The following is a 15,807-nucleotide window of genomic DNA, read 5'->3' as shown; positions in this document are numbered from 1 at the left end:
CGATATCATAAAGAAATTTCTTGCAAAAAAATTATTTATTTTTAATGAATGCGCAATTTCCTGCAAAACTAGTTTCTTATTGATACAAAAATGATCCCAAATTTCCTTCAAATAAAGTCGTTTCGTGTAAAACCACGCAACTATTGAGCAAGAGAATTGACTGTTTCGTGGAAACCCTAGACAAAACCCACTTTCCCGCTGTTTTTGACTATAATCCTCAATTCAGAACAAAACTCACTTTCATAACTTTCAAAATAAATCAATGAGAGTAAAAATTATATTATGAAGACTAAATTAACTGTTTAATTATTTCTAAAATCTTTATTTACCTACTTTATTTGTTAAATAAGAGAATAAAGTTAATTTAATATCTGAATTCTAAATAAACAATTTCCCTGGATTTCCAGTTAAAATTATATTGAAAGAACAAAATAGTATTAAAGTTTTGATTTCTTGATGCCATAATGATTTTTAAAATATAAAAGAACAGTATTTTTTGTTTTCTTTTTTGTTTATATTTTACCTTTTAAAAAATCTTGTTTTGTTACGCAAGTTTGTAAATGCTTGATTGATATGAATTCGAGTAATTGTCTTAAAACCAGGATTTGTTTCAAAAATGTGACATGAGCTGAAATGCAGTAATTGTTTGAAAATAGGGATATGTTGGAATATGAAAACCAATATCATCAAAACCTTATTCTCATACCTTATTATTAGTTTAAAGTAGACATTTCCTGCTTCAATAATAAGTTTTGCCATTTCTAATAAATGTATGGTGTATTTTTGTTCACCCAGGATTGGATTTAAAGATATATACCCTTGAAAAAGATAACTTTGCAGATTTGGGCCCATTTCTTAGACTCAGTGTTAGAAATGGGCCAAGTGTAAGTTTTGGTTCTTATTTCTCCTGAGACCGAATTTAAAGAATTTGAGCGGCGGCCTAAATTTAAGCCGCAGCTCAAATATGGTTGGTTTCACTTAAAATTGTATTCATTGTTTCAAGATTTAAGCCGGCGCTCAATTGAAACCGGGGTTTGGCGGATTTAAGACGCGGCTCAAATTTATTAAATTCGGACACTATATTAATCAAAAATAAAAGATAGACGCAAAGCGCCCTATTAGCCTAGTTATACTAAATATTGATTTACAATTACACCTCCAAAAGTTCTTTAAAGGATTGGGTTTATTAGATATTTAAACTAATGACAAATCAGCCAAGAATCATGACATTCAACATATATCCAGTTTGAACTAGATATTTTTCTACATGTATCTGCTCTCAACTAGATATTAGACATGATTGATAGTATCTGATAGTACTCGAGCCTCCCAGATTTTCTATGCAGAACTGAGCCTCCTCTATCCCGTAAAAATGCTGAAACTTTAAAAGTTTATTCACGAAAATGGAGTTTACAGAAAAGAAATTATTAAGTGAATTCAATTATATTTGCTAAAATCTTTGATTTAAACGGAACCTTGTTTGACAAATTATTTATGTTTAGGTAAATCTTGTAATGTAGAGTTATTGTTTTAATCTAAATTTTAAAACAAAAAAGTTGTTTCTTGAATCAAAAATTTTAACAAATCAAATCGAATTCATTTTAAAATTTGTTCTCTTTACTTCTTCCTTGTCAAAGTATATAGATCAAACTCAGAAACAGTGGCGTACATAGGAGGGGGGCAGTAGTCCTCTTGCCCCCCCCCGGAAGTTCCAGGGGGGCCCTGTCCCCCCCCTGGAAAATACAAAATTAAAAGGAAACAAATTTAAAAAGTAACACCTGACAATGACAAAGACTAAGGATTTGTATAAATTCACTGTTAACACAAAATTTGAAGATACTTTAAACTAAACCTTTTGCAAAAACGAGACCTCGACATATTAAATGCTTAAATAACATGATGGAAGATGTAATAAAGGTATTCTATTTCCTATTTTTCTATTTTTTCTTACAGTCAATTAATAAAGGAATTGTGTCTTTGGCACAAACTCAAATATTTAAACCTTTGGAACCTGATGTTGTAAACCTTTGATATTTCAAATTCAGAATATTTGATCTAACAAAATTCATAGTTTAAAATATCTAAGGTCTACAACATTTGGTTCCAAAGATATAGTGATTAGAAAATCAAAGTTTGTGGCAAAGACTCAATTACTTTATTTCCATTAAGAGATATTAAGCGTAATTTCAAGTTCCCCTTTATGCAATGATGACAATAACATCGAATGAAGGAAAGAGAAGTTTAAGCCTTCAAAGAGAATACTTCATTATACACAAGATGTACTATGACGGAGAACAGACTTAACGATTTTGCACATATGGCTCACTACTGAGAAAATCATTGAAATGTTTGTGCAAGCAAATCCCAGAAAATTAAAGCTTAAAAGAGTTGGTGAATATGTAGATGGAGTAAATTCTATCTAAAAGTTTCAGAAGAAATTTCGTTTATTATTGAAAATATGATTTTTTAATGATGCTGTGATTATTGATTTAGTTAGCTGTGATGGAGTTAAGTGATAAATTTATAAATTTATAAAGTTAAAAAGTTAAAGTTAGTTTTTCGAGCAAAGGAATAAATTTTAGACTCTATAAGGTTAGTAGCACCCAAAAATGTAGTCTTTTTGTTGTATTTTTATGGTGTTAATTGACTTTTAGAACAAAACAATTCCATGGGGGGGGGGAATTTTCATTTTGCGCTTCGCGCGAAATCTAGCCCCCCCTGGCTAAAATCCTGTGTACGCGCTTGCTCAGAAATACTACTGTATGTGTAATATGCTTCTGTTTTACAATAGCTTTATATTAAATAAATTGAAGGTAGTTAAGGTAGTACTATTTTAATTTAAATATTATTAATGATTGTCTGGTTTGTGTGGAAGGAAGGAAGATTAAGAACTCGGAAAAAGTTGAATTGAATCAAGAACTGATTCCATATTTTAAAAATTAAGTAGTAGTCAGGGCAGTGGGAAACTTGGGAGTTCATAAAAATAAAATTTAACAATGATTCATTTCTACATTTAAGTCACCAACTTTGAACAAAAAGTCGTGAAAAGATGGACTTTCTCCTCCACGTTTTGAGCTGGACATAATGCAAACTTGAAACAAAAAGTCGTAAGAAAGTCAACCTTATCTAAACTAGTTACAACAATGAGGTTATGTGTAAAGTGACTTGGCGGAGTTTATGCATTTGAAACAATGGAGGAAATGGCCGGAATTAAACAATTTTTGATCTACACAAACGACTATGTCTTTCACATTATTGATCATTACTAGTTTAAAGTGTATCGTTGTGCAGAGTTGGTCATTTTTAAGGTCACTTACTAGAGTCCGTTTACAAGGGTTTAAAATCATTTGGAATCTTTTAAGCAGAACAAGTTTAGTTGTTTGAGACTAGGGCTTCGGTTTAACCACTGCTCTTTTACAAAATGCAATAAACATTTTCACTAAAAGAGGTTCTAAAACAATCTTTAACATAACTTCATTTTTTACAAGTGATTCTGAGTAAACTAAGTAAAATTTAAGATACAAAACACTTGTACTCTGAATTCGTATTGAATATTTGATGTGTGTACTGTGTACTGCAAGATTAGGCTGTAAAGTCCTTATATCCTTATAAATTTAGCAAAATCAAAAATTTAATGGTTTCTGAAATAAATTTTTTATTTATTTCAGAAGCCAATTTCTGAATCCTGGTTCAAAAGAGTGAGAAATGTCCTTATCTTTAGTATACCTGGGTTAACTTAAAATCTTTGTATTCATTCTCTTTTATTACTAAAGAAAAAAATGAAAACAAAGCCTACAGATTTTTGATTCATACCAAAATTATTATTTTTCGATAGTCACAGGCTAGTAAAACTTTGCAAAAATTTGCGCTTGCAAAAAAAAGTAAATTATTGGTTTTGGAAGAAGTGAACAATACCTTATTTCTTACCTTAAATTACCAATGAGAAATGAAAAAGAAGTAGTAAAATTGCTTGTTTCTTCATTTATGTTGCTGTAATCTATTAAAAAAACTTTTCTATTATTATCATAACTATTTTCATATTACAGAAGATTAATCCTTTAAAATAAAAACCTATTCATTTTCAATAAAATAATGCTAAAAGTTGTGAATCTTTATAGTGTATAAAAAATACAAAAAATAATAGTTTTACTAATTTTGGCCAACAACTTAAAGGGGTGAGGTTCTCGCACCAGAGAAGTTTATTACAATTGTCTCATGGACCCGCATTATTAATTATTACATCACCCTGGCCGATCAGAGTGTTTGCAGGTTTGCAAGTTATGTCATTCAACGTAATGACCTCCGACAACGACTGTGATTCAATACCAACGGTAGGAATGCCGGGAGCAAGTAAGATGTTCATTGCTAGATTGCAATTTTAGTAAAATTTTAGTTGCAATCTTGGGACAAGGGTTGGAACCCCTGCCCTCAGTACTGTAACTATTGACGCTACTCACTAAGCCACAGAACTCCTTACCCCCTGGAGCATTCTTGGGTTAAGATTAAAATCAGGTGCTGTAGGTAAAAATTGAGCTTTACCCAATTTGCTTCTTTTTCAAAAATTATTTGCCCACACTTGGCTAAAGCCCAGTGTACGCAATGCATTCTTATCTCCATTTTAGAAAAAAAATCAATGTACAATAGTTTGAAATAGGAATTCTGCCGAAAATTGTTAAAGCTTTCAAATTTCTATTATTATTGTGTTTTTTAACAATACAAAATTTGAAGAAAAATGCTTAATACACAATTTAAATATAATATTGATAATAACATTAAATATTTCTCAGTGAATTCATTTTAAGAGTGTGATCCTTCCATCACTCTTCACTAAAACCAGTGGCGCATCTAGCAATTTTCAAGGGTTTATTAAAATGCATAAGTTTGTTTAACGATTTAAAGTCGAAAAACGGAATTTTTCTTTGTTTTAATTTTCAACATAAAACTCCAAATCACTTAGAATAGTCTCAATTCTATTCTAATTGTTGGTTTTAGATACAAACTAACATTAAAAGAAAAACATTTAACAGACAAAAAAAATGTAATTTGTAAAAATTTTAGATTTTTGAGAAAGATTGGAAATTCTATATGTCATGTTTTTGGTTAAGACATGAAGTCCTATAAAATTTGGATTTTAAAAATGTTCTTGCCCCCCTACTGAAACACAACAGTTCGCCTTTATTAAATAATTTTTAAAATTAACTAATAAATAGCTGTTCATTATGTAAAAGATTTTGGGGAATGAGTGAAAAAAATATATAGCCAACAGGCCAAGTAGAAGAATATGTTGTAAAAACTATCAGTATTATGCTGGCTATTAAGAAATTACCAAATAAGAATATGCCTAAGATAGATCACTTGAAATTGTGATTTTATGAAAAGATACAATGAGTTTAAAAAATCCCACAATAAAAATAAAGTTTGATAGCCATTGATCATGATAATTTTTCGTAGATTGCTTCAGATATCTAGCTACAGATACAGCCTTTTCACAATAGAAACAGGAATATCTCATTTATGTTTCATTTTAAAATGTTTTTTTTTTTAATATTTCCTTTCTAAGTTCAGAATATTTACATTAAGAATAAAGATATCTCACTTCTTCATGTTTAATTTTAATATGAACCTTCAGAGCATCTGCTGTAATTGCGGTAAACTCACAATGAGAACAGAGAAACCTCACTCCATCATGTTCGTTTTTAACATGAACCTTCAAACTACTTGCTTCAGTTGTAGTTTACTCACATTGTGAGCAAGGATATCTCGCTCCTTCATGCTTATTTTTAATATGAATCTTCAGATTTCTTGCTTAAGTTGCAATATACTCACAGTTTAAACCATGATATCTAACTCTTTCATGTTTGTTTTCAACATGAACCTTCAGGTTACCTGTTGTAGTTGCAACATACTCACAGTGAGAACAAGGATATCTCACTCCTCCTTGTTTACTTTCATTATGATATTTCAGGTTATTTTGGTGAGTTGAAACAAACTCACATTTAGAACAAGGATATCTCACTCCTTCATGTTTACTCTTCACATTAATCTTCAGAACCATTGCAGTATTTACAATGTACTCACATTGAAAAAATTGATATCTCACTCCTTCATGTTTACTTTCAATATGAGATTTCAGGTTACTTTGTTTAGTTACAACATACTTACATTTAGAACAAGGATATCTCACTTCTTGATGTTTACTTTCAACATGAATCTTCAAAGCACCTGAAGTATTTGCAGTGTATTCACAGTGAGAACAAGGATGTCACATACCTTCTGTTTATTTATGATGACTTTTTAAATTGGCAGCTCTAATTGCTACATACTCACATTCAGAACAAGGATATCTTATTCCTTCATGTTTATTTTCGATGAAAAATGTACTGAATAATTTTTTTGGTACAAACAAACGATATTGTTCAAATAAATTAAGTAAAAAAAAAAAAAAAAATATAACAATATGGGTTCTGTTTAGTTGAACTACTGCCGTTTGAACTATTGGTCGTTTGTACTATTGAACGTGGTGCCACGTGTATAGTAGTTCAATCGACCAATAGCTCAACAATAACATTCTGTGCGCATTTAAACTATTTATTTTGCTCATTTGAACTATTAAATACAAAAGTTCAATTGAGCCGAAAAATATATGGTTTAAATGCGCAAACATAATAGTTCAAATGAGTCCAAAAATACTTCCAATTTGAAAAAAAATAGTTAAAATAAGCAACAAAAAAAGTTCAAATGAGCAAAAAATAGTTCAAATGAGCCAATAAATAGTTTAAACATGCAAAAAAATAGTTCGAATGAGCAAAAAAAATAGTTCAAATAAGCCCAGAAAAAGTTTCTATAAGCTAAATAATAGCTAAAACGAGCAAAAAAACATAGTTCAAATGAGCAAAAATATGGTTCGGTAATTTCCTAGAGTGCGATCTTTGGGTCATACTATAAATACGCTACACTATAAAAACGCTACACTAAAAAAGCGCTACACTAAAAAAACACTACACTAAAAAAACGCTACATAGGCTATATTCGCTACAAGATTATTGCCTGTTTCTGTGTGTGTATAAGTTTATAATTTATAGAGATATATATTCGCTACTATTCTAAAATAAAATATATATAAAATATATATAATTTATATATTGTTTTAGTTTAATTTAAAGATAGTCTAATGAAGTCCTACAGTAAAGGAAATATTGAGCTTCTAGTTTATCAGCAACAATGGGAAATGCTTGTATTCATAATGCAGATTTTAGATCTGATCTTGATCCTGATCCATATGGGTATGGAATTCCCGGTGTTCAAGATGATTTGGACCCCCCCCCCCCCATCCTGTCAATTTTGTATACTGAGACGGACCCAATTAAAGTCCAAATGTGACAAAAAATAGTTCAAATGAGCCAACAAATAGTTAAAATGAGTCAAAAAAAAATAGTTCAAATAAGGCAAAAATAGTTCAAATGGGCCAAATAATAGTTCAAAAAAGCAAAAATATATTTCAAATGAGCAAAAAATAATTCAAAAGTCCTGAAGTTTACACGTGCTTCCTTTCAACATGTATTTTCAGGTTTCTTGCTGTTGTTGCAGCGTACTCACAATTAGGACACGGATATCTTACTCCTTCATGTTTATATTCAACATGTTTCTTCAGAGCACTTGCTGTTGTTGTGGCATGTTCACATTGAGGACAAGGATATCTCACTCCTTTGTGTTTACTATTAATATGATACCTCAAGTTACTTGCAGTATTTGCCGAAAATTCACATTGCAAGCAAGGATATCTAACTACTTTATGTTTACATTCAATATGTCTCTTCAGGTGATCAGCTCTTGTTGCAACGTACTCACATACATCACAAGCATATCTCACTCCTTCATGTTTACTTTCAACATGAACCTTCAGATGGCTTGCTCTAGTTGCAACAAACTCACATTTGTCGCAAAGATATCTCACTCTTTCGTGTTTACTTTTAACATGAGTCTTCAAGTTACTTGATGTAGTTGCAGCAAATTCACAATGCAAACAAGGATATCTAACTCCTTCATGTTTACTTTTAACATGTGCCTTCAATTTGTCTGATCTTGTTGCTACATAATCACATTGAGAACATGGATACCTCTTTCCTGCGTGTTTACTTTCCACATGTCTATTCAGATGTCTTGCCGTAGCTGCAGCATGCTGACATTGAGAACAAGGATATCTCACTATTTCGTGTTTGGTTTCAACATGTTTCTTCAGAGCATTTGGCGTAGATACAGCATGCTCACATTGAAAACATGAATATCTCACTCCTTCATGCTTTCTTTTAACATGACTCTTCAGATTTCTTGCTGTAGTGGCCAAATATTTACATTTAGAGCATGGATATCTCACTCCTTCATGATTTCTTTTAACATGACTCTTCAAGCTACAAGCTGTAGTGGTGAAATATTTACATTGAGAGCATGGATATCTCACTCCATCATGTCTATTTTCTACATGGATCTTCAGAGAAGATGCTGTAGTTGCAGCATGTTCACATTGAGAACAAGGATATCTCACTCCTTCATGTTTACATTCAACATGTTTCTTCAGAGCATTTGGCGTAGTTGCAGCATATATACATTGAGAACATGGATATCTCAATCCTTCATGTTTACTTTCGATGTGGTATTTTAGATTGCCTGCTTGAGTTGCAACATACTCACACTGATTACAAGTGTATTCCACTTTACGCTTCTTGTTTCTCTTTGCTTCTGATTTAAAATCATCAAATCTTTCATCCATGTTTTCACCTAAACAGCGAAATTATTATTTAATAATATTAAAAATAATTCTTTCTGCAAAACCAATATTAAAAACTGTAAAGTAACCAATAATTTATATTTTTGTAATTTTAAAATCTAAAAAGTTTTCATTTATTTAATCAATAATTTTAATAAAGAAGATGGATTTCAAGAAACTTCTGATTAAATAAATAAATAAAATAGTTTCTCTATCAATCTGGAGAAAGGTTAGAGTAGACCCTATCTCATTGCTCCACTTCCATTGGAATTGAATCAAATTAATTATATCTTTAAAAAATATCTTTATTACTAATAATTTAAGGTTATTTTTTTCGATTTTAATGTAAATTTCCAAATTACCTGAATTACAATCCTCATATTCGTCTTTAATGATTAGCTCAGTGTGAAAATCGGGATCAAATACAGGTTTACTGTTTTCAACATCTTTTACACCTAGAAAAAAAGATTGGTTTACTCTTGGAGTAAATTCCCCCTCTCCTCCTCAACTCAAGAATTTTTCTTTTGACACTTTGAGAGATTAAAAATTCAACTTTTTCTCACAAAATAATTTATCTTCTCCAAGATAAATAGATTGAGAATACAAAATGAAATACAAACATGTCAGCATGTTCTGCTTTTATTAATTCCGCTGGTTAAATTTTGAACAAAACTTTCAAAATAAGAAAAACAAGCTCTTGTCACAGGTTCAAGTTATATTGGAAATATTTTTTCTTGCTATATTTGGCTAAATATCTAGCTGTTCAAATCAAAAAAGTGAGAAAGAAAAAAAATTCAACAAAACTTTTAATAAAAAAATATACAATAAAAATACTTTGTTAACTACTTAATTTTTTAAAGCGGGATAAATGAGTATTGTATTTATGATCAGTCTCCTCAGATATGTAAAACATACACAAGGATATCTCACTCATTTATGTTTATTTTTTACATGTTTCTTTAGGTAACTTGCACCCTGCTTTCTGGGCGGTCTGGGGGGCCCACAATGGGGTCTCTTGCAGATTTCAATTCCTTATGATTCCTTAAGATGCAGTAAACTTACATTCAAGACAAGGATATCTCACTCCTTCATGTTTACTTTCAACATGTTTCTTCAAGTCACTCGATATAGTTGCAGCATAATCACATTGAGAGCATGGATATCTCACTCCTTCATGATTTCTTTCAACATGCATCTTCAGGTTACTTGCTGTAGTTGCAGCAAATTCACAATGCAAACAAGGATATCTAACTCCTTCATGCTTATATTCAACATGTTTCTTCAGATAATTTGCTGTAGTTGCTGCAAATTCACAATGCAAACAAGGATATCTCACACCTTCATGTTTACTTTCAACATGTTTCTTCAGGGCACCTGCTTGAGTTGCAGCATACTCACATTGAGTGCAAGGATATCTCACTCCTTCATGTTTATTTTCAACATGTTTCTTCAAGACCATTGATGTAGTTGCAGCATATTTACATTGAGAACATGGATATCTCAATCCTTCATGTTCAGTTTCAACATGTTTCTTCAAATTATATGCCCTAGTTGAAGCGTACTCACATTTAGAACACGGATATCTCACTCCTTCATGTTTACCTTTAACATGTTTCTTCAGGTTACTGGCTGAAGTTGCAGCATGCTCACATTGAGAGCATGGATATCTCACTCCTTCATGTTTACTTTCAACATGTTTCTTCAGAGCATTTGGCTTAGTTGCAGAATATTTACATTGAGAACATGGATATCTCACTCCTTCATGTTTACTTTTGATGTGGTATTTTAGATTGCCTGCTTCAGTTGCAACATACTCACACTCATTACAAGTGTATTCCACTTCACGTTTCTTGTTTCACTTTGGTTTTGATTTAAAATTTTCAAATCTGTCATCCATGTTTTCACCTAAACAGCGAAAATATTATTTAATAATATTAAAAATGTTTCTTTCTGCAAAACTAATATTAAAAACTGTAAAGTAACCAATAATCTATATTTTTGTAATTTTAAAATCTATAAAGTTCTCATTTATTTAAACACAAATCTTATTATAGAAGATGGATTTCAATTAAATAAATAAATAAAATAATTTCTCAATCAATCTGGAGAAAGGTTAGAGTAGACCCTATCTCACTGCACCACTTCCATTAAAATTGAATAAAATTAATAATATTTTTAAAAATCATCTATTATTTATAATTTAAAGGTATTTTTTTCGATTTTAATATAAATGAACATATCACCTAAATTACAATCCTCATATTCGTTTTTAATGATAAGCTCGGTGTGAAAATCGGGATCAAATACAGGTTTACTGTTTTCAACATCTTTTAAACCTAGAAAAAAATCATTGGTTTACTCTTGGAGAAAATTCCCCCTCTCCTCCTCAACTCAAGAATTTTTCTTTTTACACTTTGAGAGATCAAAAATTATACTTTTTCTCACAAAATAATTTATCTTCTCCAAGAGTTGTATTTTGAAGAGTTACCCGGTTCTTTGCATACAGGGGGGGGGGATGTCTTCATAGATAAATATGTCCAAAGAGAACATTTCTGATTTTCTCATTACCTGAATTTAAATCCTTGACAACATTTTAAAACATAAAATTTTGCAAATTTTTTTTGCAAGTTTAATTTAATCTTAGCGGGAAAAAAAGAACGTAAGATGCTGTTCTTTAAAAACCCATTAGTTTCATTTTTGTTTCCAACAGTTTGTAAATGCAGAAATGATTGAAAATTTAAAATCAAACCCAACTAAAACCCATAATTTAATATAAATCATGAATGGGGTTGTACATGGTCTAGGGGGGTCTGCTTCTAGCCCAGAAATCTCTATTCTAAATGCTGCTTTAATATACAAACTAAACATTGAAAGAAAGAAATTCTAAAAGCAAAAACTGAAAAAATAGTAAAAATTTAGTTTTTACAGAGAGATTCAAAATACTAAATTTCCCCTTACAATTAAAACAAACATTTAAGAATTCGGCACATCCGAAAGTTCTCCCCAACCCCCCACACCTTTCTAAAACATGAGAGTTGCGCCTCGTTTATGACTTTTTAATAAACTACTGTTTACCTTGTATTTCTGTATTTTCCCGCTTTATATCATTTTCAGGAATATTGACAAAACATGTTTCCTCTACAGTAGAGAGTATCTCAGATTCATTGAGATCAGTTTCTTTTTTCATATTCTCTGCCATTCTATCTGAAAAGTAAAAATAGATTGAGAATACAAAATGAAATACAAACATGTCAGCATGTTCTGCTTTTAATTCCGCTGGTTAAATTTTGAAAAAAACTTTCAAAATAAGAAAAACAAGCTCTTGTCACAGGTTCAAGTTATATTGGAAATATTTTTTCTTGCTATATTTGGCTAAATATCTAGCTGTTTAAATCAAAAATGTGAAAAAAAAGAAAAATTCAACAAAACTTTTAATAAAAAAATAATACAATAAAAATACTTTGTTAACTACTTAATTTTTTAAAGAGGGATAAATGACACAAATTTGTATTTATGATCAGTCTCCTCAGATTGTTTGATAAAGGTAAAACATACACAAGGATATCTCAATCATTTATGTTTATTTTTTACATGTTTCTTTAGGTAACTTGCTCTAGATGCAGTAAACTTACATTCAGGACAAGGATATCTCACACCTTCATGTTTACTTTCAACATGCATCTTCAGGTTACTTGCTGTAGTTGCAGCAAATTCACAATGCAAACAAGGATATCTAACTCCTTCATGTTTATATTCAACATGTTTCTTCAGATTATTTGCTGTAGTTGCAGCAAATTCACAATGCAAACAAGGATATCTAACTCCTTCATGTTTATATTCAACATGTTTCTTCAGATTATTTGCCGTAGTTGCGGCATGTTCACATTCAGGACAAGGATATCTCACTCCTTCATGTTTACTTTCAACATGTTTCTTCAAGTCACTCGATATAGTTGCAGCATAATCACATTGAGAGCATGGATATCTCACACCTTCATGTTTTCTTTTAACATGTTTCTTCAAGTCACTCGATATAGTTGCAGCATAATTACATTGAGAGCATGAATATCTCACTCCTTCATGATTTCTTTTAACATGTTTCTTCAGGTTACCTGCTGAAGTTGCCGAATGCTCACATAGAAAGCAATGATATCTCACTCCTTCATGTTTTCTTTCAACATGTTTCTTCAAGTCACTCGACATAGTTGCAGCATAATCACATTGAGAGCATGGATATCTCACTCCTTCGTGTTTACCTTCAACATGTATCTTCAGATAACTTGCTGTAGTTGCAGCAAATTCACAATGCAAACAAGGATATCTAACTCCTTCATGTTTATATTCAACATGTTTCTTCAGATTATTTGCCGTAGTTGCAGCATGCTCACATTGAGAACATGGATATCTCACTCCTTCATGTTTACTTTCTACATGGATCCTCAGAGAATATGCAGTAGTTGCGTCATGTTCACATTGAGAACAAGAATATCTCAATCCTTCATGTTTACTTTCTACATGGATCCTCAAAGAATATGCAGTAGTTGCGGCATTTTCACATTGAGAACAAGATACATACAAGATACAATCCTCATATTCGTTTTTAATGATTAGCTCGGTGTGAAAATCGGGATCAAATACAAGTTTACTGTTTTCAACATCTTGTACACCTAGAAAAATACATTGGTTTACTCTTGGAGAAAATTCCCCCTCTCCTCCTCAACTCAAGAATTTTTCTTTTTACACTTTGAGAGATTAAAAACTATACTTTTTCTCACAAAATAATTTATCTTCTCCAAGATTTATATTTTGAAGAGTTACCTGCTTCTTTGTGTACTGGGGGAGGGGGGCAGGGTGTGTTATGCTCATTATCCATAATTTATGAACTCATGTAAAATAATGTCCAAACAGAACATTTCTGATTTTCTCATTACCAGAATCTAAATCCTTGACAACATTTTAAAACATAAAATTATGCAAATTTTTTTTTGCAAGTTTAATTTAATCTTAGCGGAAAAAAAAGACGTAAGATGCTGTTCTTTAAAAACCCATCAGTTTCATTTTTGTTTCCAACAGTTTGTAAATGCAGAAATGATTGAAAATTTAAAATCAAACCCATCTGAAACCCATAATTTAATATAAATCATGAATGGGGTTGTATATGGTCTTGGGGGGAGGTACAAAATTGAATTGTTCAAATTTAACCCCCCTCCCCCCTATATAATTCTTAGCGACGCCTCTAGAATAAACCATGTCAAACATATTTTGACGATTTTATTTCGACATTTTTTCAAACAAGGAAGGTAAACTTGGTAAAGTAGGCTGAAATATTAACAAGTCGTTGAAAATTAAAAATGGTATAGATTATGTGTTTTTTGATAAAAAAAAAATTGTTGGCCCTTTGTTAAACAATTTTTAAAATTACATCAACATAGTATTGGCTGAAATTCTGATTCAACTTGCGTGACATTATTTTCCTTGTAAGTTAGTTGTTTTATTTAAATTAGAAGTTAAAACTTCAAAATTTCATAGACGTAATTATTGCAAAATTTCGCAAAATTACTTTGTAGAAATTACGCGAAATCAAAGTCTCACTAATTACGCGTAATTAATACAAAATTTCCTGAAATTACCTTGTAGAAATTACGCGAAATTAGGCCGTAATTATGCGTAATTATAGTTTCGCTTATTACGCGTTATCATTACGAAATTTCACGTAATTATGTTGTAGAAATTACGCCAAATTACGCCTTAATTACGTAAAATTTTGCGTAATTATAGTTTCGCTTATTACGCGTAATCATTACGAAATTTCGCGAAATTATGTTGTAGAAATTACGCGAAATTAGGCCGTAATTTCACGAAATGGATATTTCCCCAATTACGCATAATCCTGCAAAATTACACGAAATGAAAATTATTACAAGTAACTGCACGTAATTACGCGTAAGAGAATAATCTATTACGTTAGAAACCCTATTCAACTTTTATTTCTAAAAGTTGAAAAAGATATTACTTCTGTATCTCTTGTTTTGCAAAAATCGAAATTACCTGAATTAAAATCTTCGAATTCATGTTTGATGATTGGCTCAGTTTGAAAATCATGATCAAATACAGGTTTTACTCAAGGTGTCAGTTTCTTGGACGTTTTTAATCAACTAAAAAAAAATATTGTAAAATTTATTAAGCTCACCTTGTATTCCTTTTTTTTCTTTTTTTATATCATCTTTACATGTATCTTCTACGGTAGAGGAGAGAAGGATTTCTTCCTTAAAGGAAACTACCTCTTCCTTTATCTCAAACTCTTCTATATTTAATTCTTCTTTAATAATCTCTGCCATTCTATCTGAAAAATAGATTCAGCATTCAGTGAAATCTTTTTGAAAGAACTTCTACAAAGTCTCAAAAGAAACAACAGGGTCTATATCATCATAAAACATATTCAGCTGAATGCCAACAACAGCTGATCCTAGATGAAAGACGACATTTAAATTCTTTGGTTATACATGAAAGATTACATTTATATAGATTGTAGGGTTTGTCAATAAACATGGGAATTGAGAGACGACTTGAATTTCGTCTTTTAATTCTGATAATTCATAAATTGCATTATCACAAAAGATTGAAATTCGTACAGCTTTCTAAAATGAGGTCTACCTTCTTTGTATCTTTAAAATTAAGGGAGATTTTGTTGATTTTTACATAACTGGAATCTGAACCAATTTCTAATATCTCTTTCAATTTTGAAGGTGAAAAAATGACAGACCACATTGTGGAAATCCTGAGACTAGTAGGTTTTGGTGTTAAATGTTTTAACTGCAGTTACTAAAAAATCATATTTACGAAATAATCCCGCTTGGAACAAAGACGACATAGAAGTGGTCATTTCTTTCCCATGTTTATTGGGACACCCTGTACAAGCTGTAAGATAAAAATGAGAATTTTTAAAAATATTATAAAAACATGTGTTCATTCATGAAGTTTGAAATTTTGGACAAAAAAAGGAAGGAAGAACAAATGAAAATAATAAAAAAAATATTGTTTAA

At 30.8% G+C, this 15,807-nt stretch overlaps 3 protein-coding genes across 3 annotated transcripts; all 3 read right to left on the bottom strand.

The window, feature by feature from the left end:
* Positions 1 to 7,534: 7,534 nt before the first annotated feature.
* LOC111696419 (zinc finger Y-chromosomal protein) lies at positions 7,535 to 9,698 on the bottom strand. The gene is made up of 4 exons (XM_023466016.1): positions 9,695 to 9,698; positions 9,127 to 9,219; positions 8,665 to 8,775; positions 7,535 to 8,499 (listed from the first exon to the last, which is right to left on the bottom strand). Exons 1-4 carry the CDS (start codon positions 9,696 to 9,698, stop codon positions 7,535 to 7,537), a joined length of 1,173 nt encoding a protein of 390 aa, XP_023321784.1.
* LOC111696418 (zinc finger Y-chromosomal protein 1) lies at positions 9,366 to 10,613 on the bottom strand (the record flags this gene model as incomplete). The annotated part of the gene is made up of 1 exon (XM_023466015.1): positions 9,366 to 10,613. A coding segment is annotated over one exon (807 nt), but the record flags the coding sequence as incomplete, so codon positions are not given.
* Positions 10,522 to 15,102, bottom strand: LOC111696417 (zinc finger protein 709). The gene is made up of 5 exons (XM_023466014.1): positions 14,955 to 15,102; positions 14,813 to 14,884; positions 12,649 to 13,431; positions 11,008 to 11,100; positions 10,522 to 10,669 (listed from the first exon to the last, which is right to left on the bottom strand). The coding sequence occupies exons 1-5, from the start codon at positions 15,100 to 15,102 to the stop codon at positions 10,620 to 10,622; spliced, it is 1,146 nt and encodes a 381-aa protein (XP_023321782.1). The 3' UTR covers positions 10,522 to 10,619.
* Positions 15,103 to 15,807: the final 705 nt, after the last annotated feature.

Source organism: Eurytemora carolleeae, unplaced genomic scaffold (assembly GCF_000591075.1).
Source record: "Eurytemora carolleeae unplaced genomic scaffold, Eaff_2.0 scaffold6, whole genome shotgun sequence".
NCBI lineage: Eukaryota > Metazoa > Arthropoda > Copepoda > Calanoida > Temoridae > Eurytemora > Eurytemora carolleeae.
The sequence above is the reverse complement of the archived record's forward strand: the minus strand, read 5'-3'. Positions and strand labels throughout refer to the sequence as shown.

Bases quoted from the DNA above. Each gene is read 5' to 3' on its own strand.
- LOC111696419 (XM_023466016.1), bottom strand. The intron at 8,776-9,126 runs GTAATTTGGAAA...TTCGCTGTTTAG, and splicing joins ATATGAGGATTGTAATTCAG to GTGAAAACATGGATGAAAGA. The intron at 8,500-8,664 runs GCAATCTAAAAT...CTGCAACTACAG, and splicing joins GTATGTTGCAACTCAAGCAG to CATCTTCTCTGAAGATCCAT.
- LOC111696417 (XM_023466014.1), bottom strand. From the start codon at position 15,102: ATGGCAGAGATTATTAAAGAAGAATTAAATATAGAAGAGTTTGAGATA. The intron at 14,885-14,954 runs GTGAGCTTAATA...TGACACCTTGAG, and splicing joins AGAAAAAAAAGGAATACAAG to TAAAACCTGTATTTGATCAT. The intron at 10,670-11,007 runs GTGATATGTTCA...TTCGCTGTTTAG, and splicing joins ATATGAGGATTGTAATTTAG to GTGAAAACATGGATGACAGA.